The sequence below is a fragment of the Poromitra crassiceps genome (assembly GCF_964638095.1).
Source record: "Poromitra crassiceps genome assembly, chromosome: 13".
Lineage (NCBI taxonomy): Eukaryota > Metazoa > Chordata > Actinopteri > Beryciformes > Melamphaidae > Poromitra > Poromitra crassiceps.
Genome location: NC_139644.1, coordinates 6,039,828 through 6,066,816, shown reverse-complemented (window position 1 = coordinate 6,066,816; position 26,989 = coordinate 6,039,828). Strand labels below are relative to the sequence as shown.

The following is a 26,989-nucleotide window of genomic DNA, read 5'->3' as shown; positions in this document are numbered from 1 at the left end:
TTGAATAATATAGAGGGAATGATCATTTTTTAAATCATTATTCACATTTCAATTGAAAAACATCTAAGCTGGTTGAAAAAGTCATGTCCTTTAATAGCCCGTTCAAGACAACTCGGACCGCCGGAAAAAATGGGTTCCGACCTGTAAAAAAGTTAATTGAACGGTCGTTCAGGCCGGAATTACAGCTCGGAAATTCAGGGGTATCATCCAGAGCTCCGGTTTCTCCGAGTTGACGTCACAGCCACATCACAATGGCAACTTGCATCGTTAATGATAATCACAGAATTATTATAAAGACGTTTGTTGACGTTTTAACACACAATTTGAGGAATTACGTAATGTTAACATTTCATATGTGTTTGCATCATCTGTGTTTCGCTCTGTGTGAAATTCAGCATTCAGCATGTTCGGATAGCATTGTTCGCTAGTAGGTAGCTACCATGCTAACGCGGGTTGCTATAGCAACAGTTTGGGTTTTCCCCCCGAGCGAGAGGTGTACTATGATGAGTCTCTGAGCTTCACCACCACAAGGCAACAGTGACAGGAATCCAAAGAGCTACGTGCTGATTGGTCTCTCAACACACACTACATACAGTAACGCCTTTAACGTGGCAATTTTTGATACTGGGTAGGACCGACATAATTCAGTCAGTACCTGTGATGGCGCTGTTTTTCAATAGACAGCTCTAGATATGAACAGACATTTAAAAAACAATCAGATCAGATGTGAGTCTGAAGTCCTACAGTGTGAATGCAGCTCATGAATACTGTGTGTATCTCTGTTATTTCCTACCTGCTCCTCTTCCCGGCGGCTCTCTGACTGGAGGCGGCGGCCTGCTGACTCCATGCTGGGAGGGGGTGGGGGAAGCGGGAGGGGGAGGAGGGGCGGGGCCTCTGGTGGGGGTGTGGCCTCCGGGTGAGGGGGCGGGCCTCTTGTTGCTGAGGGAGTTGTGTCGCTGCGGCAACTCGGGCGCCACCTCGCCGCCGGGGCTGGACGGACCGTTAGCCACGCGGTAGGGAGGAGGGGGAGGAGCCAAAGAGGAGGAGGAAGAGGAAGAAGCGGGGTTTCCCCCAGAGGTTGGAGGGCGTCTGTTGTTGCCAGGCGATGGGGGAGGTTTGGCCGGAAGGGGCGGGGTGTTGTTGGGGGTCGGGGGGAGGGGCTTCTCTCTGTTGTAGGAAGAGGGAGGGGAGGGGGCGTTGCCACGGCGACACAGAGGGGGAGGGGGAGGAGGGGCGGAGGAGGAGTGCTTCATGCCGGTGGAGGGCGAGGAGGCTGCGGAGGAGGGCGAGGAGGCACAGGGCGAGGAGGACAGGTTGGGGAGCGAGGGACGCTGGGAGCGAACCGTCTCCGTCGGCGACGAGGCCTGAGAGTGGAGATGAAACAGCATGATTATAGTGACTGTTAAAGGTGCTGAAAAGTACTGATACACTCACTGAAATCACTTCACCAAGTTTTATATAAAAACTCAGACCCAGGCTGCACCTGCCTCTGGGAGACTGTTGCTAACTTTGGTTTTATTGATATTTAAAGTTTGAAACGGTAATACTAACTAGAGCTGTACATCTTCACTGATCTCACGATTCGATTCGATTATACAAGTCTACGATTCGATTCGATTCGATTATACGATGCATCTTAAATCGATGCATCACTTTCTCCGCAATACATGATTTATTTTTTTCTCACTTTCTTTTTTCTCACTGTGTGGCTACTTTTAAAATAAAAGTGCATTTGGAATTGCATTGTATTATGATCCATAATTAAAATAAACAACTGCATGTACTTACATTCTATTTTATTTGATTATAAAAAAGAAAAAAAAAAGAAAAAAAAAAAAAAATCGATTTTTGATATTTGTTAATCGATTCAGAATCGTCCTATTAAGCATCGCGATGCATCTCTGAATCGATTATTTTCGGCAGCTCTAATACTAACTAGGGGTGCACAGATCGATCGGCACGCAATCTGTATCGGCCGATTTTGACCTCAAATATGCGATCGGCTGATTGCCGATATGTCTTTATATAGGTATATATAAAAAAAAAAAAGCCTAATCACTAATCTGGCTTTCCAACGATATAAAATCCAATACCAATTGGTATTATTAAAGGGGAGAAATAATCGACCGAAATAACATTTCCAAACTTTCTTTGAGGAGTTTATATATCGGTGATCGGTCGATGATCGGTTGGGCAGATATTTCCCATAGGCGATCGGCAATCGGTGGCAAAAAACGTGATCGGTGCACCCCTAATACCATAGACTGTACCTAATAATACTAAACATCAGGAATCTCATCACGGGTGATCATTAAAGGGATAATTGTTTCATCCCTACCTGTGAGGAGGGGCTGTCTGCATCATCATGGCGATGGCTGGGTGGGCGTGGCGCTGCGGCGCGGGTGGAGGGCGAGCGTCCAGAGGAGCCATCTGGAACGGAATGGACAGTGGACCTCAGTGAAGAGTTCAGAACAGCCTCCTCAGCTCTCTGCTCAGCAGCACCAACAACACTACTCACCGCATACTGGCCGCAGTTTGGGAACGCCGCCGTGGAACAGCCCTCCGATTGGTGGAACAGACCCCGACGGGCTTCCTGCTCCGCTGCCATTGGCTCCGCCGGTTGCGGCCCCGCCTCCTTTGGGCTCTGAGAACCACAACCATTGGACAGGTGAGTCAAAGTGCTGCAGCCTGGCCAGCATATTGTTACTCTCTGCTACACTAACACTAGGAGGACTACATCACTCACTACTGTACACGTATGGATGTTACATCACTCACTACTGTACACGTATGGATGTTACATGGGGCGGGGATGCTTCTATGAGTTTGCATGTCAAATATTCTCTATCTGTATTCTATATATATTTATTCTTGAATGAGATGGGATGCAAAGAAATGCAGTGAGATGTAATGAAATGACACTTCATGAGATGAGAATTCATGAATTTGTTACGGTCCCACGCAGCTCCGTGTGACATGGAAAGGAAAGCACAGTTACACGTGTAACAGACAGAACAGGTGTCAGAGACATTCATGAAGAAGAGATTAACATTACAAGCAGATTAAGACTGTGCGTGTCGGGGGGCAGACATGGCAGGCAATTCAAATTCAAATTATTCACATTCAAAACACATTTTCAAGACATTTTCTTTCAATGTGTCGTCAAACAAGGAAACTGTGTCGCGATTCTGTCCACATGCACTGCAACAGCTATTGCAATTGAATTTGGATTCATTCAAAAGAGACTCAAGCAATATCATGTGCCAGTACTGTTGCAGGCAGCCGTCTTCACCCTCTATATAGAACAGGCTGGAAACGTAAAGATGTCTGCTGCCCAGGCCTCAGTACACTGAAAGTTCCATGTGCTCCTCCATTCCAGCTGTGCAGTTCAACACGGAGCTTTAGAAACGGCACGCAGCAACAGACCGCTAGCAAGTGAGCTACGCAGCGTTCAAGTGCTTCTGAACCGCCTTACTTACCAGTAGAGCCATATGATTTCCGCAAAACGGAAAAAAACTGACGGAATCGTGGAATTTGGTAATAAAAATGGAATCAACTGTAAAACATGGAATACTGCAGAATTTCCCATAATTTGGCTGAAATTGATCAAAGTAGTTATCAAAATAAGAGGTAGATCTAATGATCGTAGTAACCTAAATGATTTCATAATTGTAAAATAGGCCTAGAGAAATTATTCAGTTTTCGATTAGGGTGTTTTGAGAGGGGGGGGTCGGTCTTGCGTGGGACCCTTACTGCACCTCACAACTTAGTTTTCACCTTGAGAAACATGCTGAAGAGGCTGTCAGAGAGAGAGCCAAGTCGTCAAAAAAAGAAAAAACATCGCTCCTCCTAACCCCTAAATTAAAATTAAAACGGCAAAAAACTGAATTCATGAAAAAATAAAACAGAATTTGGAAAAAAAATTAACGGATTTCATATGGCTCTACTTACCAGCCTGCATTGTCACTCTCAAAAAGAAGAAAATAAATATATATATATTTTGTTTTACTGATGTCCTCTGGTCAATATTTAACACAAGTAAGGGCCTATACACAGCCAATGACTTCATGTTTCATCATGTGTTCTACTTTCATGACAGGAATCAGAAGGTAAGAGAACAGGTGTCTCAGTTAGCACTGGAAAGCAGACATGTTTAGGCTCCACCCACCCCCCAGTCATATTTCCTCAAGCCCATGAGCAAACACAGTAGCAAGCATGATCAATGCCATCAGCCATAGCCTCTATGCAGGATGCTCCAAGCTTTGTTCTAGCCAGCCGTTCCACTGCCTGTCCAGAAGATCCAGAGTCTGAGGCCGCATCAAAAACACACACACACGCGGTTTGAGTGATATGGTCAAAGGAAAAGACGTAAAGCCGCACTTTCATGAACGTTCTCAAGATTCTGATCAAATGTTAGCCCCAATTTACAAAAACAAAGCAAAAGTGCATCATAACACGGGAAAGATAAGAAGTGATGAGATAAGAATAACAAGAATAGCAACATAGCAGATGTGAAGGGACAGTAAAAAGACAAACAGCTCATGAACTACAAAAAAAGCAAACATTCAAACAGATTTGTATGAACCAATGGACTTGAGTCTTAAATCTAATCTGATGATTGGTCCAATTGAAAGGTGCACAGCGCCTACATGTAAATGTATCCTGGTCGGTCCTGATATGTGCTCTATCTGGCACCAGACAACAGCTTTCAGCCAGTCAGTCTAATAATGCAAAGATTTTTTCTCTCAATCTGCTCTAAAAAACATCGATACGACGTATCACGATACATGGGTCACGATACGATACGTATCACACGATACGATTGTATCACAATACATTGCAATACAATACATAATACATATTGCAATATATTGCAATACTCTACATAATTTACTGAAAATGCAATTTGCTGTGTACCACCCAGGTAGTGCAATAATATGTACATCACTTTATATTGATAACTTAGTGGACAAATTGAGTCAAAACTACAGAGTGTTGAGTGTGTTACTGAACGCACTGAAATAAAAAGTATTCTTATTGTGTCACTGAACACACGGCTGTGCAAAAAATCAATACTTTTCTGAAATATCGATACAGTATTGCGGAAAGAAATATTGCGATATATTGCCATATCGATTTTATTGCACAGCCCTAATAACTAGGTAGTACAGATGCTAGTGAACTTTCAGCTGTCTACATCTACAGAGATCACTGTTACTTACAACAGAACACAGCCAAACTTAGCTAAGGGTCCTGTCTTATCTACAAGTGTATATGAAGCAGCATTGTGTTGTTCACAACCCCCACACTTCCTGTACAAATTAACCAGTTAGTTGCCGGTAATGTGTCTCGGTTGATAAAAAGCAAAATTAACCGAAACTGACATCTCTGCGTGAGAGCGACGTTGAAACAAGGCAACTTGTCTCTGCGTCAGACCAACATTGAAACAGATTGAATGGATTCATTTTTCAAATGGTCGCATCGGCAGACGCCGAGCCAACAAAGATTGACAGCAAACTATAAAAAAACAACAACATGATAATAATCATAATCACAACCAAAGCTCTCTGAAACGCTGCCTCGTCATCTTTTAAGGCTTTTCTCAGTATTGTGAGAAGTCCAGAGGTTTGAACGTTTTGATTGAGTCCAGCTTTGCAAATGGCAACGTTTGACTGTTATGGAGCTCCGTCTGTCTGGATCTGAAGGTTCCATCTGTCAATTCCAGGTGTGGCAGCAACACTCAAAGAAAGAAAGAAACCCGCCTCACCTCAGCTAGGCTGTGGACAGGTAACAACTAAGGCGGCTGGCTAAAGAAACCAATGCACCTTGCATACAGCCTGTCTGTCGGTGAGAAGGTGCAGGTGTGTGCTCTTACTCTCTAGTGACATGGGAGCGCTCGTATCGCTGGCCAGGCTCGTCTGCTCCTCTGACGGTGACGGCTGCTGTTTTGCTTGCTGGTTTAAGTATTGGTATAAGCGAAAGTATGGGTGCTCTGGTGGTGCTGATGATGTCGGGCTCTTACTCTCTAGCAGTGGGGCGCTGCGGTCGCTGACCTCCGCCACCTTCCTCAGCCTGCTGCCCTGGCAGATGTCGGAGAGTAGGGCACCGCGACCTTTGGCCTCCTCTCGGTTCAGCTTGGGAGGCGTGGTGTTGGCCTGGGGAGGGGGGAGTGAAAGAAGGAGAGCGAGACAGACGAGAGAGCAGAAGGTAGAAAGATGGGGGGTGAAATTATTGGGGGGCATCAAAAATAATATTTAGTCCAGAGCTCGGCAATATACGTATCTTACTGTATCTGCATATATTATACATTATAAAACGGCTCTCTCAAATCAAGCAATCTGATTGGTTCACAGCCATTGTATAAATCCAATAACCCACTCCAATAACCCATGGCCATGGGTTATCGGTTGCCATGGCAACTCTCTTACTAAAAGCCTTTGGTTACCTAAAAAAAAACAAATGGCGGAGACAGCTGTCAGATCCTTGTGAATCGATCTTCGCTTATAACTTTACTAATACTTCGCAGAAAATTATGTTTTGTACAAGAATAGATGCGGGCTAATGTCTTCTTTGCAAAAAAAAGGCTGTTAACCCCGCATTTAACCCCGCATTTAACCCCGTAACGTTAGTTGGTGTCGGGCTTTGCAGAAAGCACTCAGCTTCTCAGCAAGCGCTGAGAATGCAGCGCTGCGCTCGAGCTGCCTGTCGGCTTTCCAGAAAGCTCTCAGCTTCTCAGCAAGCGCCAGGATTGGCCAATGTCAACTTCAGTCTCCAGAACGATCCAATCAAATCACCCGCACGTTCTTGCGGTCCCGCCTTACAGTAGTGTTTCAACTGACTATCAGAATACCATGCCAGTCGGACTTATAGTATTATTATTATTATATTATTATACTTGGAAACCGTTTTATAAAAGCAATATAGCACTCGAGCTGCGTGGTGTTGTGGAATATATCCCGCTGATAAGCTGTTATCCCACTCGGGCGATAACAGCTTATCAGCGGGATATATTCGCCACAGCACACTTGCTCTCATGCTATATTGCTTAAGTATATATACGATTTATTATATTATATTGATATTGTGATATGAGACTAGATAATATCATCTTAGATTTTGGATATTGTGATGTAGCATAAGTATTGTCTTGTCCTGATTTTAAAGGCTGAATTACAGTAAAGTGATGTCATTTTCTGAATTTACCAGAATGTTCTAGCTCAGGGCTTAAAATTCAGTTTGCAAACTAGGGGGGAATTCCCCCCTTATGTTCTTCAGATAGGGGGGATTTATAGATTTTGTGGGGGATTTTTTTCAGCCGATACTATAACCAACAAATACCTGCTTCTCCTGTCCAATAAGCGATAATACTGTAATTTCACATTTTTGTATTTAAAAAAGGAAGTAGTTTATGCACACCTGAGTCTAAATTACTAAGGCTTTTGTCATGTTTTTTCTGCAGACTAAGCCACAGGCTTTTGGTTCTATGAAAGGCTTTATTTTTTGTATTGAGTGATACACTAAAACACTAATATCATATTATATCAGAAGTGTTCTTTGTTTTGTGTTCACAATAGTGATGTCAGTTAGATTTGGTTAGGTCAGAGCTATGGAATATCCATCTTTGCTCACTACATCTGCCTTTCTTACTGTCATTACTGGCAACTAAACCTGTTCGAATTTTGCATTGGGGAGAGTTCTATTGAAGTGAATGGGCAGGCATGGAAAGTCCACTATAAACAATTACCTGTGCGTCATTTCACTTTTGATTGAAAATGCTTCCACCAGATTTTCACAGCTGCTTTATGAGAAACGCCATTTGAGTGGCGACAACAACGTTGACATCACAACGTTATTATTAACGTCATTATCGATATCAGATTCTTCATCGTCAAATAACGTAACGCTAAACATCACTGACACTGACGTTACTCGGTGTTACGTTGACTTGTCCTGTCCGAGTCTCCAACTTCTGAGTCTGAATGCATGAATGCATGAAAACGTGTCTAGGACTCAGACTACAACACTGCCTACAGTACAGTTAGGCTTCAACACACTATAGTCACTTCACTGCAATCATTTGTAAACGTTCTTGGTCTCAGCAACACTGAAGCATAAAGGACCGCCTCCTGGCTTGTAATGGTCCAATCAGTAGCTAAGAAACCAAACTGTAGCACCAATCATAAACTGAAAGGAAGACTGACCCTGGAGTGGCAAGAACCCTTACCTGCTGAAAGATGTTCAAATCTTGAAAAACAACAAAACAAATCCTTATAATCCTCCAAAAAGCAACCAATATCTCACTAACGTCAGCCATGTCTCCTCTCTTCTCCTCTCCTCCTCTCTCTTCTCTTCTCCTCTCCTCTCTCTTCTCCTCCTCTCCTCTCCTCCTCTCTTCTCCTCCTCTCTTCTCCTCTCCTCTCCTCTCCTTTCTTCTCCTCTCCTCGCCTCTCTTCTCCTCTCTCTTCTCCTCCTCTCCTCTCCTCCTCTCCTCTCCTCTCCTCTCCTCTCTTCTTCTCTCCTCCCCTCCTCTCATCCAGGACTACAGCGCGGCAGCTCACTAGGGAAATCAGCTCATGCATGAAGAATGAGAGGATGATGGGCCGAGAGAGGAGAAGATGACGAAGAGGAGGAGGATGGGAATGGAATGAGGAAGATGAGGAAGGGGGGGGCAGAATGAGAAGATGACAAGCAGGGAAAGAGGGGGTGAAGTAAATGAGGAGGAAGGGGATAGAGATGAGGGAGAGGAAGAGAATCACAAGACAGGAAACTGGGAACTGGGGGGAACAGCGTGATGCTCCCAAGTAAAGATGTAACGGTATGAAAATTTCACATCACGATTATCGTGACCAAAATGATCACGGTTATCATATTATCACGGCATTCGTAAAAAATTGCTGAAAATGTTCAAAAAGTACTGAGAGACTCACTGAAATCATTTAACGTTTTATATTGAAAACTCAGACCCAAAAAGGATTGATACACTCACTGAAATCATTTCTCCAAGGCTGCACGTTTGCATCTGGGAGACTGTTGCCAACTTTGGTTGATGATGGACAGTATTTACCATGTTTTTCGAAGCACAGAAATCACGGTACCACGGTTTTAATGATAATGAAAAATTTAAACGGTACGGTTATCGTAAGGAATTTTATCACAGTTATCATTAAAACCGGTTATCGTTACATCCCTACTCCCAAGTGCTACGCCCTGCTGGTGAAACTCCTCGCTGTCAGGTGAAAAGAAGCGGCTGGCACATGTATCAGAGGAAGCAGATCGGCAGAGGGGGTGGAGCAACGACTGGGACAACCTTGCAGGGAATTGGCAAAGTACAATTTGGAGAGAGAGAAGAAAAAAAACCTTGATCACAAAAGAAAGAAAGCTGTGGTGGTGATGGTGGTGGAGATGGCGTGTGGGAGGCATAGTGTTGTTTGCTGTAGTATTTATTTAAATCCCAGCGGGCGTACAAACAAAATATTGTGTGAAAATTATAAGCAACCAGTCAACCAGTGTAACCCTCATTATCCAACAAGGCTATAAACAACTACCTGGAGCTCATCGATGCTGAGGAGAAAGTGATCTGCTTATGTCTATTAAAATGACAAAGGCAACACAGGAGGAGATGGTGTGTCCGTCCCGTACATGCAGATAGACGTGAGGGTGGAGGATATAGTCCCGTACATGCAGATAGACGTGAGGGTGGAGGATATAGTCCCGTACATGCAGATAGACGTGAGGGTGGAGGATATAGTCCCGTACATGCAGATAGATGTGAGGGTGGAGGATATAGTCCCGTACATGCAGATAGACGTGAGGGTGGAGGATATAGTCCCGTACATGCAGATAGACGTGAGGGTGGAGGATATAGTCCCGTACATGCAGATAGACGTGAGGGTGGAGGATATAGTCCCGTACATGCAGATAGACGTGAGGGTGGAGGATATAGTCCCGTACATGCAGATAGATGTGAGGGTGGAGGATATAGTCCCGTACATGCAGATAGACGTGAGGGTGGAGGATATAGTCCCGTACATGCAGATAGACGTGAGGGTGGAGGATATAGTCCCGTACATGCAGATAGACGTGAGGGTGGAGGATATAGTCCCGTACATGCAGATAGACGTGAGGGTGGAGGATATAGTCCCGTACATGCAGATAGACGTGAGGGTGGAGGATATAGTCCCGTACATGCAGATAGACGTGAGGGTGGAGGATATAGTCCCGTACATGCAGATAGACGTGAGGGTGGAGGATATAGTCCCGTACATGCACATAGACGTGAGGGTGGAGGATATAGTCCCGTACATGCAGATAGACGTGAGGGTGGAGGATATAGCCGTAATGTGAGGTGGATGAGTGTTGTTGACGAGGAGATGCACCTGAGCTACTTTCACCATTTTGATCAGCTGCTGCTGCATCGCATAGAGCCAATCACAATCATACATAGCAGCCTGGTCAAAACATATTTTAGTGTGTGTGTGTGTGTGTGTGTGTGTGTGTATGGTGGAGGTGCTCACCTGGCTGAAGGTGGGCGGAGGTGGAGGGCCCCCTGGGGGAGGAGGGGGAGGGATGGGCATCCCGCTCCTTATCGTCAGCCACAGACAGACAGCAGACACACACACACACACACACTCACACACACACACACTCACACACACATCTGGGTCACCTGCAACACACACAATGCATTACTATAGATGTACGCACACATAGGCAAGCACAAGCAATGAGTGTAAACGACTTAAGCACAAACCAGAGAACTTGAACTATGTGTCACATGACGTCGCCTGTGTCACATGACGTCGCCTGTATCGGGGCTAAAAAGTTGCACTCTTAAACCCAGTTCAACACACCGCAAAGACTACAGTACAGCAGACGGTCCACTCGCTAGCACATACTTCTCTGCACCTGCGTGTTATGATACATAGATCATAATTTTCACGCCACTCTCGCTTACCACTGTCTTAAGACGGTTTCGTAAAATATGGCTACTTCTAATCGAGAATATGTCTGATAAAAAGTTGTAATTGGCACTGCCATTGTCAGCCCTTGATGTTTTGCTTGTGGAAGAAGGAAGGAAGAGGTGGAGGTGGAAAAACAAGGAGACAGCTCAAGGGGCCTTCCTGAAGACCATGTCCATACATCCATCTTCAACCGCTTATCCAGGATGGGGTCATGAAGGTAGCCATGCCAGCAGGGGACCCCAAACTTCCCTTTCCCCGGCCAAATTAGTCAGCTCTGACTGGGGCATCCTGAGATGTTCCCAGGCCAGCGTGGAGATATCATCTCTCCACCTAGCCCTCAGTCTGCCCCGTGGTCTCCTCCCAGCTGGACGTGCCTGGAGCACCTCCATAGGGAGGCCACCAGGTGGCATCCTTCCCAGATGCCCGAACCACCTCAACTGGCTCCTTTCTACGCGAAGGAGCAGCGGCTCTACTCCGAGTCCCTCATGGATGACTGAGCTTCTCACCTCGTCCCTGAGGGAGATGCCAGCTACCCTCCTGTATCCCCAATCTCGTTCATGACCCATTCTTTATGATCATAGGTATGAGTAGGCACGAAGATCGACCAGTAGATCGAGAGCTTCGCCTTCTGGCTCAGCTTTCTTTTGATCACACCGGTGTGGTAAAGCGAACGCAAGACCGTGTACTTTTGAAAATGTATTATTGCAATTATCAGATGAAGTAAAAAAATGAGAAGAACATTTTGTGTGTGCCCCCTCTTCTCCTGCACCGACTCACTTTGGTGACCACAGCCAATCAGAGTGATTTCTCTCATCGACGGCCTAACGCCGGGGACACACCCGTATGCAGAACTTGCGCGCATGCGCCGCGCAGCGCACCTCCGCGCAGAAGTCGCTTAAAGTGTCCACACAGAGATGCTCGTCCGCTATATATTTTGCCCCAGATCTACTGTCGTCGTTATCATGGGTAGTAATTAAACAACATAAATATATAAAGTAATATGTTTGGGATAACTGTTAATGGCTACCTTCGGCGTTAGAAAATGCAATTGCATCATATTTAAGTCTGTTCTCCTCCCGTTTTCCCAGTGCGTGCTGTTGTAGAGAGAAGGCGAGTCCTAGCTCTCTACTCGTTGCTCCGCAGGCAACGCGCCCCTAGAAGCCGCTCCCCCTCTCCAACTGCTCTTTCTCTCTTTTCACACTTCCAAAGGGGCAATCAACAACGTAAATAAACATTATTTCACTTTGAAATTGGTTTTATTTGACGAATGTCCGGTTTCGGAGTTCCTGTCTGCCCTGATCTGATCTGCTTGACAGAGTCGCTCACGGGCGCAGACGGCTGCGCAGGAAAATATAAATCCAGGCTATCTTGCGCACCGCGCCCTGAGTGTCTGCTGAGCAGAGCTGAGCTGCGCGCAATTCGGTGTGGACTGACAGACCTGTTAACATGGTGTCCTAATGAAAACTGGCTGCGCACAAGGTCGCGCCGTGCAGCTTACGTGCAGGAGTCGCGTGCGGTGTGTTTTCACCGTGACGGCTCCTACCCACCGCCCGTGAGTCTAAGCGATAAACTTGCATGTACTCGCACTCGCCCTGCAGCTTGGTTGGCTGCCTTGCTGTATTTCCGTCTTCAATTGGTCGATTTCGAAATGCCCCTCCTTCCCTCGCTGCCATCTTGTCGCTCACCAGCTTGCAAAGCATGCTGGGATACCTGACGGAAATACAGCGAGGCAGCCAACCAAGCTGCAGGGCGAGTTGCGAGTACATGCGAGTTTATCGCTTAGACTCGCCGGCGGTGGGCAGGGGGTCTGAGGCAAATTCAACATGCTGAATGGGCCGGATAAGCCACAGACTTAATGCAAACGGTGTGGGCACACCACAAAGACTATAGGGCTGGGCAATATATCACTATTATATCAATAGTGATATATTGCCCACGGCACAGGCGAGGCTGGTTTCGAACCCGAGGTCTCCAACTTACAAGCCCAAGACGTTAACCATCCGACCAAAGGGACACTTTGGCCAAGGACCAACGTACTCGCTTTATCCACCCAGCCCCTGGTTCGCTACAATAATATTGATTGACTGTGTTGTCCGCATCTTTCTGCCCTTATAGACGGTTTTCACAGAATTGTGTTGCTAGGGAACATTTAGGAACCTAGCTTATTTCTGTCACAAAGTAAGCTGGGGGCAATTTAGAAAGTTTATACTCCAACACACACGCACACTCAGACCTGCTTGCCATCCCTTACATTACAACATAGTATGAATACTACAATTTGCATTCTTTAGAGTTTTTATCGTCAACATGTTTGTAAAATAAATCAAAGCTGGCAAGTTAAGTTTGCCATTGCAAATACGTTAGCTAACACTCTTTCTCGACATGTGTAATATCATCTGTTAGTAATGCTATAACGTCATACATAAACAATATACCAAACCATAGCAGCTTTCTAGCTGCATCACATCACATACACCACCAATAAGGCCTGGTTCGCAATCACTGCAGGCCAGCTAGCGTCGGCTTGTAGCCGTTAGCATTATCAGCAAGATACAAACAAAACGCTAAACAAAACGCTCTCCTCTCATATGACGAGCTGACTGGACAGTCATGACACAGACAGACCGGTCTGCTAGCTAGCGGTATATATGACAGATGAACCTCAACCTTAAAGTTAGACAGTTAGCCTAGCCTAGCTAACTAGCATTAGCAAACCGTGTCATCAAAACATCAAGTCTGCATGGAGACAAAACCTACCGATCAATATTTGCGGCCCATTCGCTCGACCCGTTGATATTTACCTCATAATTGTACGACTTTTCTGTTTATATTTCATAATAACTGTGATGTATTTTAACTTCATTTAATAGCCATCGAGCTACATTTCTGTATAAACCCTGTCTGTCTGTCTGACCGTCTTCTTGCAGCAAATCGTGTCCATCCAACACGCACGCGCTCTGCTGTGCATACAAACACACACGCACGCACGCACGCACGCACGCACACACGCACACACACACACACACACACACACACACACACACACACACACACACACACACACACACACACACACACACACACACACACACAAGCACGACGTACCAAAACTGACGGGTAGACTGTTGTTGTTAACGGGTAATTTCAATGCATGCACGTATATGCATTCAAATAGGAGACAAGATAAAACAATACAGTATATGATTTAATCAGACAACACCGGATTTTAGTTTGTGTAATTTGGACGAATGACAATTGAGGGCGTCAGTGGCTCACGTTACGTTACGTGACGCGTCATCGTGAGAGCTCCCACGCCCACGTCGTTGCCTACCCTCGCGCACCAGGCGATATATATTTTTTTTTTGGATGATGGCGAAGGCTAGCGGGCACCTTATCTGCCTCTGATTGGCCTGATGGCGACGACCTGACCCGCCCTCTCGGCTTCTGATTGGTCTAGCGTTCATCCAATCACAACGAGCCTCGCTGGGTCCCATCAAAAAAGTCCCACGAAGCGAGGCTGTCATCTTGGTCATCCAAGACACGGAAGACGCGAACCGCCGATATTTGAAAACAGAAATGGCCGCCAGCGGTGTTGAAGCGTAAGTCTCTTCAAAATTCATACAATTAAAAGTCACATCATGTAGTTAACGTTCGAGTGTTTGAAGCAGTGTTTTTAGGTGAACAAAGCGTTGTAACAGGCGAGGCTGTGATGTTTGAAGCAGTGGGAACAAGGCGTTGTAACACCGGTGACGGTGAGGTTGTTGGGATGTTTGTATTCTAACAGCGTTTTTAATTGCAGCCTGCTGGACCGATGCGACTCTGCTGTGCTGGAGCTGTATGGAGACCCGGAGATCACTGACACTGTGGAGCTGAAGCAGGCGTCCACGAGGGTCATCGACCTGATGGTCTGTATATCTATCTATCTATCTGTCTGTCTGTCTGTCTGTCTATATGTCTGTCTGTGTATCTCTGTCAGTCAGACAGTCTGTATGTCTATCTCTGTCGGTCTGTCTTATGGTATCCAGGGTTATTTTTCTTCTTCTTTTTTTCCCTTTTTTATTATAGTATTTTTTATTTTCAAACTTAGACAAGAAAATAACAGTACATTACATTCAACAAGACATGTATGAAACATGGTTATCATGAAGTAGTTGTTCAACACTGAATAGTTCCGGCAAGGACATTTGATCACCAAGCGTATTCCTAAGAAAATCCCTTAATTGAAGATATAAAGAAAATGCTTATTGTCAAGGTTGTAAGTATGTTTCAACTCCTCGAATGACATAAGAGTCCCCTCAATATAACAGTTTTCTAAATGGGTTATTCCCTTTTCATGCCAAAACTTGAATAGTTTACTATCATAAATCATAGGAAGGATTGTGTTTTGCCATAGCGGTGTTTTGGGCTACAAGTCTGTTTGTTGGCCAAAAAAATTATCAGGGGTTCTTGAAAAGTATTAAAAGGTTATAAATCAATTTAGGGGGAATTAAGGCATTTAAACGGATTAAAAAGTCTTAATCGCCATTTGATGAGGTATTACATTTGGTAGCTGATTGTGTTAATGCATATATGATCTCATATTGATGCAGACCCCTGAATTGAATCAAAATTGTATTGTGGTGGACTGTGTGTGTGTGTGTGTGTGTGTGTGTGTGTGTGCAGGGCTCCCGTGGTTTGCAGAAGATTGAGTGTCGTAACCTGATTGTCGTGGACTCCGTAATGTCTTTTCTGGAGAGACTGGAGTCTCTCCAACAGCTGTTCACACGGCCATGCCCCACCCACCCTGGTACACACACACACACACACACACACACACACACACACACACACACACACACAAGAACAAACTACTCATGGACGCCTTCCCATCCTTGACGGCCTAGGTCTTGATTATGTCACGGTGCTCGCTGGAGGCAAAACACTGGGGAATTGGGAGGCGAATCAGCCCAGAGCTAACGTTAGCCAAGATGTCATCTTGCTGTGTTGTTGGGTGCCCGAACTGCACCTATTTAACACTGTATGCCAAAAAAAAATCCAATGTCTTTAGTTTTTCACATTTTTTTTTACATCAAAAGTTCATTTTTCAAGATTTCGTTCATAACTGTAATCTACAGTATGCTGACATCATTCAGTAGTATCAAATTTCTACCCCATTTCAACCAATCAAATCACAACATGACAGCTGTCAATCAATCTTCATTGCGAGGAGAAAATTCTGAGCCGGCAAGATTGCTGCCTAGTGCCTACATGGGCAGACTTTTCTATCTCTACTTTTCTATTCTCTAGACGTGTAACTGGCTCGTTAACTCGCATTCCAGGAATATAGTTATTAGTATTTTGTATGTTACATACTTATTGGCAAAATATATTAACATTTATGGTCTAGAAAAGTCTGTCCATGTAGGCACTAGGCAGCCATTTTGCCTGCTCAGAATGTTCTTCTTCGCAATGAAGATTGATTGACAGCTGTCATGTCGTGAATGTGATATGATTGGTTGAAATTTGACAGTACTGAATGTCAGCATACTGTCGATTACAGTTATGAATTAAGTCCTGAAAAATGAACTTTTGATATGAAAAAATGGAAAAACTAAATACATTTGATTTTTGCGTTTTTTTTCAAAGAGGTGGGTAAACTGCGTTTACTTGCGTTTACCCTCCACTATGCTGCTCCACTATGTCTGCTGCTGGCTAGGCAGAACTTCAGATCGCATGACACAAAACTCATCTGCTACATCTTTGTCTTTCCAGTCTTGTAACGTTAGCCTACATGAGCATTCAGGACATAGTTATTAGTCTTGTAATGTTAGCCTACATGAGCATTCAGGACATAGTTATTAGTCTTGTAATGTTAGCCTACATGAGCATTCAGGACATAGTTATTAGTCTTGTAATGTTAGCCTACATGAGCATTCAGGACATAGTTATTAGTCTTGTAATGTTAGCCTACATGAGCATTCAGGACATAGTTATTAGTCTTGTAATGTTAGCCTACATGAGCATTCAGGACATAGTTATTAGTCTTGTAATGTTAGCCTACATGAGCATTCAGGACATAGTTATTAGTCTTGTAATGTTAGCCTACATGAGCATTCAGGACATAGTTATTAGTCTTGTAATGTTAGCCTACATGAGCATTCAGGACATAGTTATTAGTCTTGTAATGTTAGCCTACATGAGCATTCAGGACATAGTTATTAGGCATATAACGATTTCTACGCCCTCAGTGTCCCTTTATTGACTCTTTACTTTGAAATGGTCCTGTGGAAACAACATGGACGCTACAAAGAAGATGTGTTGTTTATTGCTCAGACCGTTTCAACAACATGCTGAGAGGTGTTTCCAGGTTTTGCATGACGACAAAGAGCAGAGGAAACGGAAGAAAGAGGGAACGCCGCGCACGTTCCTTCACTGCCAGAAGCACCTGCTTTTTAATGTTGATTCTGCGCTGTTTTCAGTACACCTTTCTGCAAGCATAAATGAATAAACAGGGTTCCCACGGGTCCTTGAAATCCTGGAAAGTTTGTGAATTTGAAAAATAAAACAATCTGAAAATAGACATGGGTCAATTGAAAGTGCTTCACTTTAGTTTATGGTTTTTCCTGCAAAGAGAATTGCGAGCGGGCCACCCGGTCAACATTTTGATTTAGATTTAGATTTAGATTTGCAATTGCAACGAACACAGCCCAGTTGAGAAGTGTTCACACATTCAAGCCTCTCTCTCTCTTTTTAACTGTGAGCTTCTGCTAGTTTTCATGATACAAACTCTGTGTTGTAAGTAGGCCTGTAATTCTTCACTGGCCTCATGATTTGATTCGATTACGAATTAATTTGTCAACGATTCGATTCGATTCCACGATGCATCTGGATACAGCTCCAACAGTATTGCAGCTCCAAGTATCACATCCTCAATTTTCTGTACTATTACTGCACATGGCTACTTTTTCATCAATTAATACAAGCAGTCAGATAAATATCAAGTCCCTTTTTAACTTTAAAGTGCTTTAAAATCTGAATGTCAACGGAAATTTAAACAAACGATTCAACGATTCATCTGTCTTCGATTCGATTCACACGTCTGCATTGCGATGCATCGATTATGCGATGAATGTTGACACCCCTAGTTGTAACGGTATTAACCTCAATTCATGTCTCAAAACTATGCCGTGTTAGCTCATTGAATTTGGGGAATTGGGCCTTGAAAGTCCTTGAAAAGTCCTTGAATTTGATGTTGCAGTTGTGGGAACCCTGTAATAAAGTTAGTTGATAAAAAAAGTTTTTAATTTGTGTGTGTGTGTGTGTGTGTGTGTGTGTGTGTGTGTGTGTGTGTGTGTGTGCTCAGAGGGGGCGGCACGGCGCCGGTGGAAGGCTCTGAAGGCGGAGAGCAGAGCTGCGGTGGAGGAGGCGGAGTCTCTGCTGGGCTCGCTGCAGAGCCGCCTGGAGCAGATCCACAGCAGGCGACACACACTGACACAGTTGATGCACAGGCTGCAGGATACGGTAACACACTGAAAAACCCAGGAAAATACTTCCGGACTCATTCCTGCGGCTCTCTATAAAGCCTAATAATCAGCATGTGGTTGTTATGTGCCATTCTGTCCACTAGAGGGCAGTCCAACCACTCCAAATGTTCTTTTGTAAACATGACCATTGAATGAGCTATTACAGTACATGAGAAGATAATAAACTTAGTATTAAATTCGTTTATGAAATGTGCGTTGACTGTTGTCACTTTAATTTGCACCAAAGCAGGTAAAATTGATTCAAATCACGCTTCCTAAATGGACAGATTGATATCTCTGAAGTTTGACTAACTTGGTGTTATACACACTTGTTCCCTTTTTGGGGCTGTGTGGGTGTGCGTGTGTGTGTGTGTGTGTGTGTGTTAGCGCGTGCATGTGTATCTGCAGGAGTTGCTGCATAAGACCCAGAATGCATTGCGTGCGAATGAGAGTCAGCTGACCCAGCTGATGGCGGAGTCGAAGGTGGTGCGCCTTCGCCTAGACAACTGGCAGCCTCTCAGAGACCAGTGAGTGACGTCATCGTCTGTTCTGATTTAATAGTTAAAACGAATGATTATTTTCATTGTCGATTAATCCGTCGATTATTTTCTCGAATAATCAATTAAAATGTCAGGAAAAATGTCGATCAGTGATTTCCAAAGCCCAAGACGACATCCTAAAATGTCCTGATTTGTCCACAGCCCAAAGATATTCAGTTTACTGTCATCGAACGAAGAGTAAATAAACCAGAAGCTGGAATCTGAGAATTTTGCCCACCCCCCTTAAAGTCAAGTCGAGTCAAGTTTATTTGTATATCCCTAATTCACAAGCATGTCTCAGAGGGCTTTACAGAGACTAAGTCTAGCTAAATCTAGCTGAGCACAACAACAGCAAAAGACTCAAAACAATGAATCGATTATCAAAATAGTTGGCGAATAATGTAATAGTTGAAAACTAATCGAATAATGGTTGCAGCTCTACTAACGAGCATCGGCAGCTTTTCAGAATATCCGGAACAGAAACTACAGGGAGGCGTTTCCTGGGGGACACATCTTGCTGATGCACAATATTGACTAATTGTGACTATTGTGATTATTTTACTGAATATTGCAATTAACTCTCCAGGCTCCAGGCTTACGTGTCGAGCATTCAGGAAGTCATCCTGATTAAGCTGGTATGGGTCGGCCAATCAGAGTTGTGTTTTGAACTGAGGCTCCGCCCCTCTGTTGAAAACCCCTCCTCCAATGAGCTGGAACCACTGAAGCTGTCCGTCACCTGGAACCACGAGGGCGACTTCAAGCTTCAGGTGAATGTTTTTATTGCATTAATAATAGAGAGCAAAAGTGAGCGCCTACTTCCTGCTTCAGCTACCCACCAGCCCGCCTACTTCCTGCTTCAGCTACGCACCAGCCCGCCTACTTCCTGCTTCAGCTACGCACCAGCCCACCTACTTCCTGCTTCAGCCACACACCAGCCCACCTACTTCCTTCAGCTACCCACCAGCCCGCCTACTTCCTTCAGCTACCCACCAGCCCCGCCTACTTCCTGCTTCAGCTACGCACCAGCCCGCCTACTTCCTGCTTCAGCTACCCACCAGCCCGCCTACTTCCTTCAGCTACCCACCAGCCCGCCTACTTCATTCAGCTACCCACCAGCCCGCCTACTTCCTGCTTCAGCTACGCACCAGCCCGCCTACTTCCTGCTTCAGCTACGCACCAGCCCGCCTACTTCCTGCTTCAGCTACGCACCAGCCCGCCTACTTCCTGCTTCAGCTACGCACCAGCCCGCCTACTTCCTGCTTCAGCTACGCACCAGCCCGCCTACTTCCTGCTTCAGCTACGCACCAGCCCGCCTACTTCCTGCTTCAGCTACGAACCAGCCGCCTACTTCCTGCTTCAGCCACGCACCAGCCACCTACTTCCTGCTTCAGCCACGCACCAGCCGCCTACTTCCTGCTTCAGCCACGCACCAGCCCGCCTACTTCCTGCTTCAGCCACGCACCAGCTGCCTACTTCCTGCTTCAGCTACGCACCAGCCACCTACTTCCTGCTTCAGCTACGCACCAGCCGCCTACTTCCTGCTTCAGCTACGCACCAGCCGCCTACTTCCTGCTTCAGCTACGCACCAGCCGCCTACTTCCTGCTTCAGCTATGCACCAGCCACCTACTTCCTGCTTCAGCTATGCACCAGCCGCCTACTTCCTGCTTCAGCTACGCACCAGCCCGCCTACTTCCTGCTTCAGCTACGCACCAGCCGCCTACTTCCTGCTTCAGCTATGCACCAGCCCGCCTACTTCCTGCTTCAGCTACGCACCAGCCGCCTACTTCCTGCTTCAGCTACGCACCAGCCCGCCTACTTCCTGCTTCAGCTATGCACCAGCCGCCTACTTCCTGCTTCAGCTATGCACCAGCCGCCTACTTCCTGCTTCAGCTACGCACCAGCCGCCTACTTCCTGCTTCAGCTACGCACCAGCCGCCTACTTCCTGCTTCAGCTACGCACCGGCCGTGGAAAAAATGGGAATGGTGGTGAACGGCGAGAGACGATACTTTTTTGATCCCGTTTGAATTGTGCCATGAAGTCCACATGTACATTTTGTCAATTGAAAAGAGAACTCTGCATGTCAAGAAAGCAGCAGATTGTCATCAAACTGAAACGTAACGTCAACTATCTCTCAATGTACAATATACGTCACACCAACACCAACATGGCCTGGAACGAGAGACGTCACTTACTCCACTGGTTGTGTGCAGTCTTTCTCATTTATAACTTATAGTGCAACAGTTTTACCACAAACTGCCACTTTCTTGACTTGCAAAGCTACCTTTTAAATTGAGAAACATCATATGTGTACCTCATGACACAAAGACTTTGGCTCTCTATGACCTACATTTGAGTTGTGTATTGTTGTGTCTATTGAAGAGAGATATACAAATATAGAAAACAAAAGTAGACGTTTCAGTGAAGTCTACACAGCACTTATTTTCTCTCTAACATTTGTACTTGCCTCTGCTTTTCTCAAGGGAATCAGACTCAATTCAGATTGAGTCAAACTTGAATGATCTTCGTGGACACATTGTCTTAATGCAGCAGCAGAGATAAGGATGTAGAGCGTATAGGACAAATCATTTTAAAGATACAGTGTATTACATTAAATACTTACAACAACAAAAGAGTATATTGCGTATAATACAACAAATAAAGATACAGCGTCTTCGTCATGCAACTCCTTTATCACAATAAAATGCCCTCAGAGTAGATGAGCGCCGTGCAAAAATCATTTGCAAACCGTCTGATGCCTTCAAATTGATTTGATTGATTGGAGTTCAAAGAGGATGTCCAAATAATGTTTGCTTTTTGATTTGTTTGTTTCTCTCTCTCTCCAGGTGGACCCGGGCGCAGGCGTGGTGGAGGAAAGTGTGCAGGGCCCTCTGTCTGAGTTAAGCGGCGCCCTGCTGGAGGTGCTGGAGCACTACATCAGCCAGGGACACATGCTGGCTGAGATCCAGGCACTGCAGACCAGGTGAGAGAGACAGATAGTGTGGTAGCAGTGAGAGTTCTTCACCCACTGTCTTCTGGAGAGCTGCTCTGAAGCCTGGAGATTGGGTTTATGGTCGCCGGCATGTTGACATTTTCTGGAGCCAGAGCAGCCAAAGAAAGGCAGAGGATGGTGCCATGGTGGAAGGGGCGGAGTTTGGGTCATCCACAGAATCGCAACTCCGCCTGCTATTGGCCCAGAATTGCTAACCTGTCGGATCTCTCGGAAAACAACAGTTTTCCATTATATTCTGCAATGTGTAAGATTTCACCAGAATTTTAGATTAAAACATTCAAAAATGAACTAAAAATGTCTATAGGATCTTGAGAAACAAGTTTTGATGTTATGTCATGTATTGTGTTGCAGAGATATTTACTGAAATTAGCATGCTAGCTAGCCCTGTCCTGTAATACCACGAAAGCTAAATTAATTTGCGTGTGCGTGTGCATCCAGGTTTGCCATCGACTGGCGTCCGGCCCAGAGGCAGCTGGTGTACCTGAAGTCGGCAGGGGTGGTGTGTTTCCTGGGGGTGGAGGAGGGATATCCGGCCAGCGGACGGGTCAAGCTGCTGTCTGTCCACAGAGACACTCAGCCACTGGACACTGCAGCACTGCAGGTAACCACGGGACAGGCTGTGTCAAGCTTCACAGGGGTCATTGAAATCCTTTCAAGTTTATGAATTTGAGAGGGGGGAAAGCAAGGCCTTGACAGTTTAAAGCAAGGCCTTGACAGTTTATTTGAGAGGGGGGAAAGCAAGGCCTTGACAGTTTATATGAGAGGGGGGGAAAGCAAGGCATTGACAGTTTATTTGAGAGGGGGGAAAGCAAGGCCTTGACAGTTTATTTGAGAGGGGGGAAAGCAAGGCCTTGACAGTTTATTTGAGAGGGGGGGAAAGCAAGGCCTTGACAGTTTATTTGAGAGGGGGGGAAAGCAAGGCCTTGACAGTTTATTTGAGAGGGGGGGAAAGCAAGGCCTTGACAGTTTATTTGAGAGGGGGGGAAAGCAAGGCCTTGACAGTTTATTTGAGAGGGGGGGAAAGCAAGGCCTTGACAGTTTATTTGAGAGGGGGGAAAGCAAGGCCTTGACAGTTAATATGAGAGGGGGGAAAGCAAGGCCTTGACAGTTTATTTGAGAGGGGGGGAAAGCAAGGCCTTGACAGTTTATTTGAGAGGGGGGGAAAGCAAGGCCTTGACAGTTTATTTGAGAGGGGGGGAAAGCAAGGCCTTGACAGTTTATTTGAGAGGGGGGGAAAGCAAGGCCTTGACAGTTTATTTGAGAGGGGGGGAAAGCAAGGCCTTGACAGTTTATATGAGAGGGGGGGGAAGCAAGGCCTTGACAGTTTATTTGAGAGGGGGGGAAAGCAAGGCCTTGACAGTTTATTTGAGAGGGGGGGAAAGCAAGGCCTTGACAGTTTATTTGAGAGGGGGGGAAAGCAAGGCCTTGACAGTTTATATGAGGGGGGGAAAGCAAGGCCTTGACAGTTTATTTGAGAGGGGGGGAAAGCAAGGCCTTGACAGTTTATTTGAGAGGGGGGGAAAGCAAGGCCTTGACAGTTTATTTGAGAGGGGGGGAAAGCAAGGCCTTGACAGTTTATTTGAGAGGGGGGGAAAGCAAGGCCTTGACAGTTTATATGAGAGGGGGGGAAAGCAAGGCCTTGACAGTTTATTTGAGAGGGGGGGAAAGCAAGGCCTTGACAGTTTATTTGAGAGGGGGGGAAAGCAAGGCCTTGACAGTTTATTTGAGAGGGGGGGAAAGCAAGGCCTTGACAGTTTATTTGAGAGGGGGGGAAAGCAAGGCCTTGACAGTTTATATGAGAGGGGGGAAAGCAAGGCCTTGACAGTTTATTTGAGAGGGGGGGAAAGCAAGGCCTTGACAGTTTATTTGAGAGGGGGGGAAAGCAAGGCCTTGACAGTTTATTTGAGAGGGGGGGAAAGCAAGGCCTTGACAGTTTATATGAGAGGGGGGAAAGCAAGGCCTTGACAGTTTATTTGAGAGGGGGGGAAAGCAAGGCCTTGACAGTTTATTTGAGAGGGGGGGAAAGCAAGGCCTTGACAGTTTATTTGAGAGGGGGGAAAGCAAGGCCTTGACAGTTTATATGAGAGGGGGGAAAGCAAGGCCTTGACAGTTTATTTGAGAGGGGGGAAAGCAAGGCCTTGACAGTTTATATGAGAGGGGGGAAAGCAAGGCCTTGACAGTTTATTTGAGAGGGGGGGAAAGCAAGGCCTTGACAGTTTATTTGAGAGGGGGGAAAGCAAGGCCTTGACAGTTTATTTGAGAGGGGGGAAAGCAAGGCCTTGACAGTTTATATGAGAGGGGGGAAAGCAAGGCCTTGACAGTTTATTTGAGAGGGGGGAAAGCAAGGCCTTGACAGTTTATATGAGAGGGGGGGAAAGCAAGGCCTTGACAGTTTATTTGAGAGGGGGGAAAGCAAGGCCTTGACAGTTTATTTGAGAGGGGGGAAAGCAAGGCCTTGACAGTTTATATGAGAGGGGGGAAAGCAAGGCCTTGACAGTTTATTTGAGAGGGGGGAAAGCAAGGCCTTGACAGTTTATATGAGAGGGGGGGAAAGCAAGGCCTTGACAGTTTATTTGAGAGGGGGGAAAGCAAGGCCTTGACAGTTTATTTGAGAGGGGGGAAAGCAAGGCCTTGACAGTTTATATGAGAGGGGGGAAAGCAAGGCCTTGACAGTTTATTTGAGAGGGGGGAAAGCAAGGCCTTGACAGTTTATTTGAGAGGGGGGAAAGCAAGGCCTTGACAGTTTATATGAGAGGGGGGGAAAGCAAGGCCTTGACAGTTTATTTGAGAGGGGGGAAAGCAAGGCCTTGACAGTTTATATGAGAGGGGGGAAAGCAAGGCCTTGACAGTTTATTTGAGAGGGGGGGGAAGCAAGGCCTTGACAGTTTATTTGAGAGGGGGGAAAGCAAGGCCTTGACAGTTTATTTGAGAGGGGGGGAAAGCAAGGCCTTGACAGTTTATATGAGAGGGGGGAAAGCAAGGCCTTGACAGTTTATTTGAGAGGGGGAAAGCAAGGCCTTGACAGTTTTTGAAAATAGACATAAATAAACATGGGTCATTGAAAGTACTTGAATTGATATATTTTGTGCAAGAATATAAATTGAAGTCATTTTGACAAATATGTTTTTACTGCTTGAGAAAATGCACTTGTGGCGTGCGGGTGGTTTCTCGGGTGCGGGTCGACTTTCTGCGTGAGAGTTAGCAGAGTCCTCGTCGGGATCAGACTTGTAATGTTGCCACTAAGACACTTCACCAATTTATGGCAGAATGATCGCCTCATCTGACATGGTGACATCGTGAAAGACAAAATATATCGTGTAGTCTGAGTCCGGCATAACAAAATGACCACACACACACACACACACACACACACACACACACCTCTGAACTGTGGAGGAGCTGGTCTCCTGGAGCCAGCTGTACCAAGTGGTCTTACGACTGGTCTTAAGCTAAGTTGGTCGTAACTTTATGACCTAACAGCTACGCCGGTTGCACCGACAGGGCGTAAGCCTTTTTCTCACTAAGACCGGTCGTAAATATTACGCCTGGTCAGGAGGAGGCGTAAGGTGCCTGTGCCAAGAGATCTCCGTGGTAGTCTATCGGCGGAGATCTGCTGTGATTGAGTCCTCACCGTCCTCATCGTCGTAAAGTCGCCTTCGAAGCATGACGTTCGATTATAACGAACTAGTTGTGTGGCTTAGCCTTCCCAAATGATGAGGGTCGTTTTTTAGAATCTAATACGTAGAATTGGGAACGTTCCATTCAATTTCATTCAGACTGTCTGGCACTCAATCGCCGCCATTTTTCCCCCGGAGCGAGGGAGGGTGGGAGGAGGGAGGGTGTAGTGATGCACATACAGTAGTGGCTGATAGAGCGTAGTGGCACAGTGACGCTCCAAGCAGGTCGCGAGGCACATTTTTGCAACATCATCCAATCAGGGGGCATTCCCTGGCAATTCACATGGACGCGCATTGCTACGACCGGCGTAGTTAAGACCAGACGTAAGCCGTGTTGGTGCAACAGGCATAAATCCACTCTAAAGACTGGTCTTAACTAAGACCGACGTAGGAGTTACGACCAGGCATAGTTAAGACCACTTGGTGCAACTGGCCCCTGGGTCTTGAGAGCACTTTGAGTTTATGTGAAGTGTTAGTGATTCATTCCCACGTGTGAGCGTGACTGGAAACACATTTGCATTAGAGGACTTACGAGACTTTCATATGTGAATTATTGTTCTGTCGCTTTGAAATAATTTGTCACAGCTGTGTGTGTGTGTGTGTGTGTGTGTGAGTGAGACATCAAGTCCTCAAAATCACATTTTCTGAACTGCCTTGTTGGTGGAAAGCAAACTCATACCTCTCTCTGTGTGTCTCTCTCCCTCCCCCCCCCCCCCCTCGCTCTCCCTCTCTCTCTCTCCCCCCCCCCCCCCCCCTCCCCCTCTCTCTCCCTCCCTCCCTCTCCCCCCCCCTCTCTCTCCCTCCCTCTCCCCCCCCCCTCTCTCTCTTCCTCTCTCTCTCAGCCTCATAAGGACAACCTGAATCTGACTGAGTGGTTGGTTTTCCTCCTCAGCAGTCCGCTCATCTGAAGGAAGGCCAGCTATGCTACACTTCTCTTCTTTCTCTCCCAACCCTGTAGTTTTCAATTTTAATGTCTCTCTACTTGTATGCAGTTTCTCTGTCTTTTACATGTAACGTTTGATCTGTTCAGTGTTTCTGTTGGTGTCCATTAATAATAAAGTAGTACTTCATTAGTATGTGTGTGTAGCCTATACAAGAGGTTTTCAAAGTGGGGGGCTCCAAGCAGTTTCAGGGGAGGCTCAGTGAATGGAAGTGAAAACATGGAACGGTCAGTATGGTCTCTCTCTTGTCTCTTCTCTGACTATCCCTCTAGCAGCAGTATGGTCTCTCTCGTCTCTTCTGACTCTCCCTCTAGCAGCAGTATGGTCTCTTCTCTGACTCCCTATAGCAGCAGTACA

General features: G+C 45.8%; 2 protein-coding genes across 5 annotated transcripts in view; one reads left to right on the top strand and one right to left on the bottom strand.

The window, feature by feature from the left end:
- The window catches only part of wipf2b (WAS/WASL interacting protein family, member 2b), a 17,213-nt gene extending 3,313 nt beyond the window's left edge, over positions 1-13,900 (bottom strand). The window contains exons 1-6 of one of the 4 annotated variants that reach the window (XM_083648824.1): positions 13,763-13,900; positions 10,515-10,666; positions 5,876-6,155; positions 2,519-2,644; positions 2,339-2,430; positions 794-1,364 (exon numbers count right to left, since the gene is read on the bottom strand). In XM_083648824.1, coding sequence (XP_083504950.1) covers positions 794-1,364; positions 2,339-2,430; positions 2,519-2,644; positions 5,876-6,155; positions 10,515-10,574 — 1,129 coding nt within the window. In that variant the 5' untranslated portion in view covers positions 10,575-10,666; positions 13,763-13,900. Of the gene's footprint in view, positions 1-793; positions 1,365-2,338; positions 2,431-2,518; positions 2,645-5,875; positions 6,156-10,514; positions 10,667-13,718 lie in introns of all 4 variants that reach the window. The other 3 variants (XM_083648823.1, XM_083648826.1, XM_083648825.1) reach the window with 3 other exon arrangements.
- Positions 13,901-14,505: 605 nt separating this feature from the next.
- On the top strand, positions 14,506-26,663 carry LOC310787315 (uncharacterized protein). The gene is made up of 9 exons (XM_083648701.1): positions 14,506-14,560; positions 14,761-14,866; positions 15,624-15,747; positions 18,304-18,461; positions 18,851-18,990; positions 19,589-19,769; positions 21,848-21,984; positions 22,453-22,615; positions 26,534-26,663. The coding sequence occupies exons 1-9, from the start codon at positions 14,538-14,540 to the stop codon at positions 26,597-26,599; spliced, it is 1,098 nt and encodes a 365-aa protein (XP_083504827.1). The 5' UTR covers positions 14,506-14,537; the 3' UTR covers positions 26,600-26,663.
- Positions 26,664-26,989: the final 326 nt, after the last annotated feature.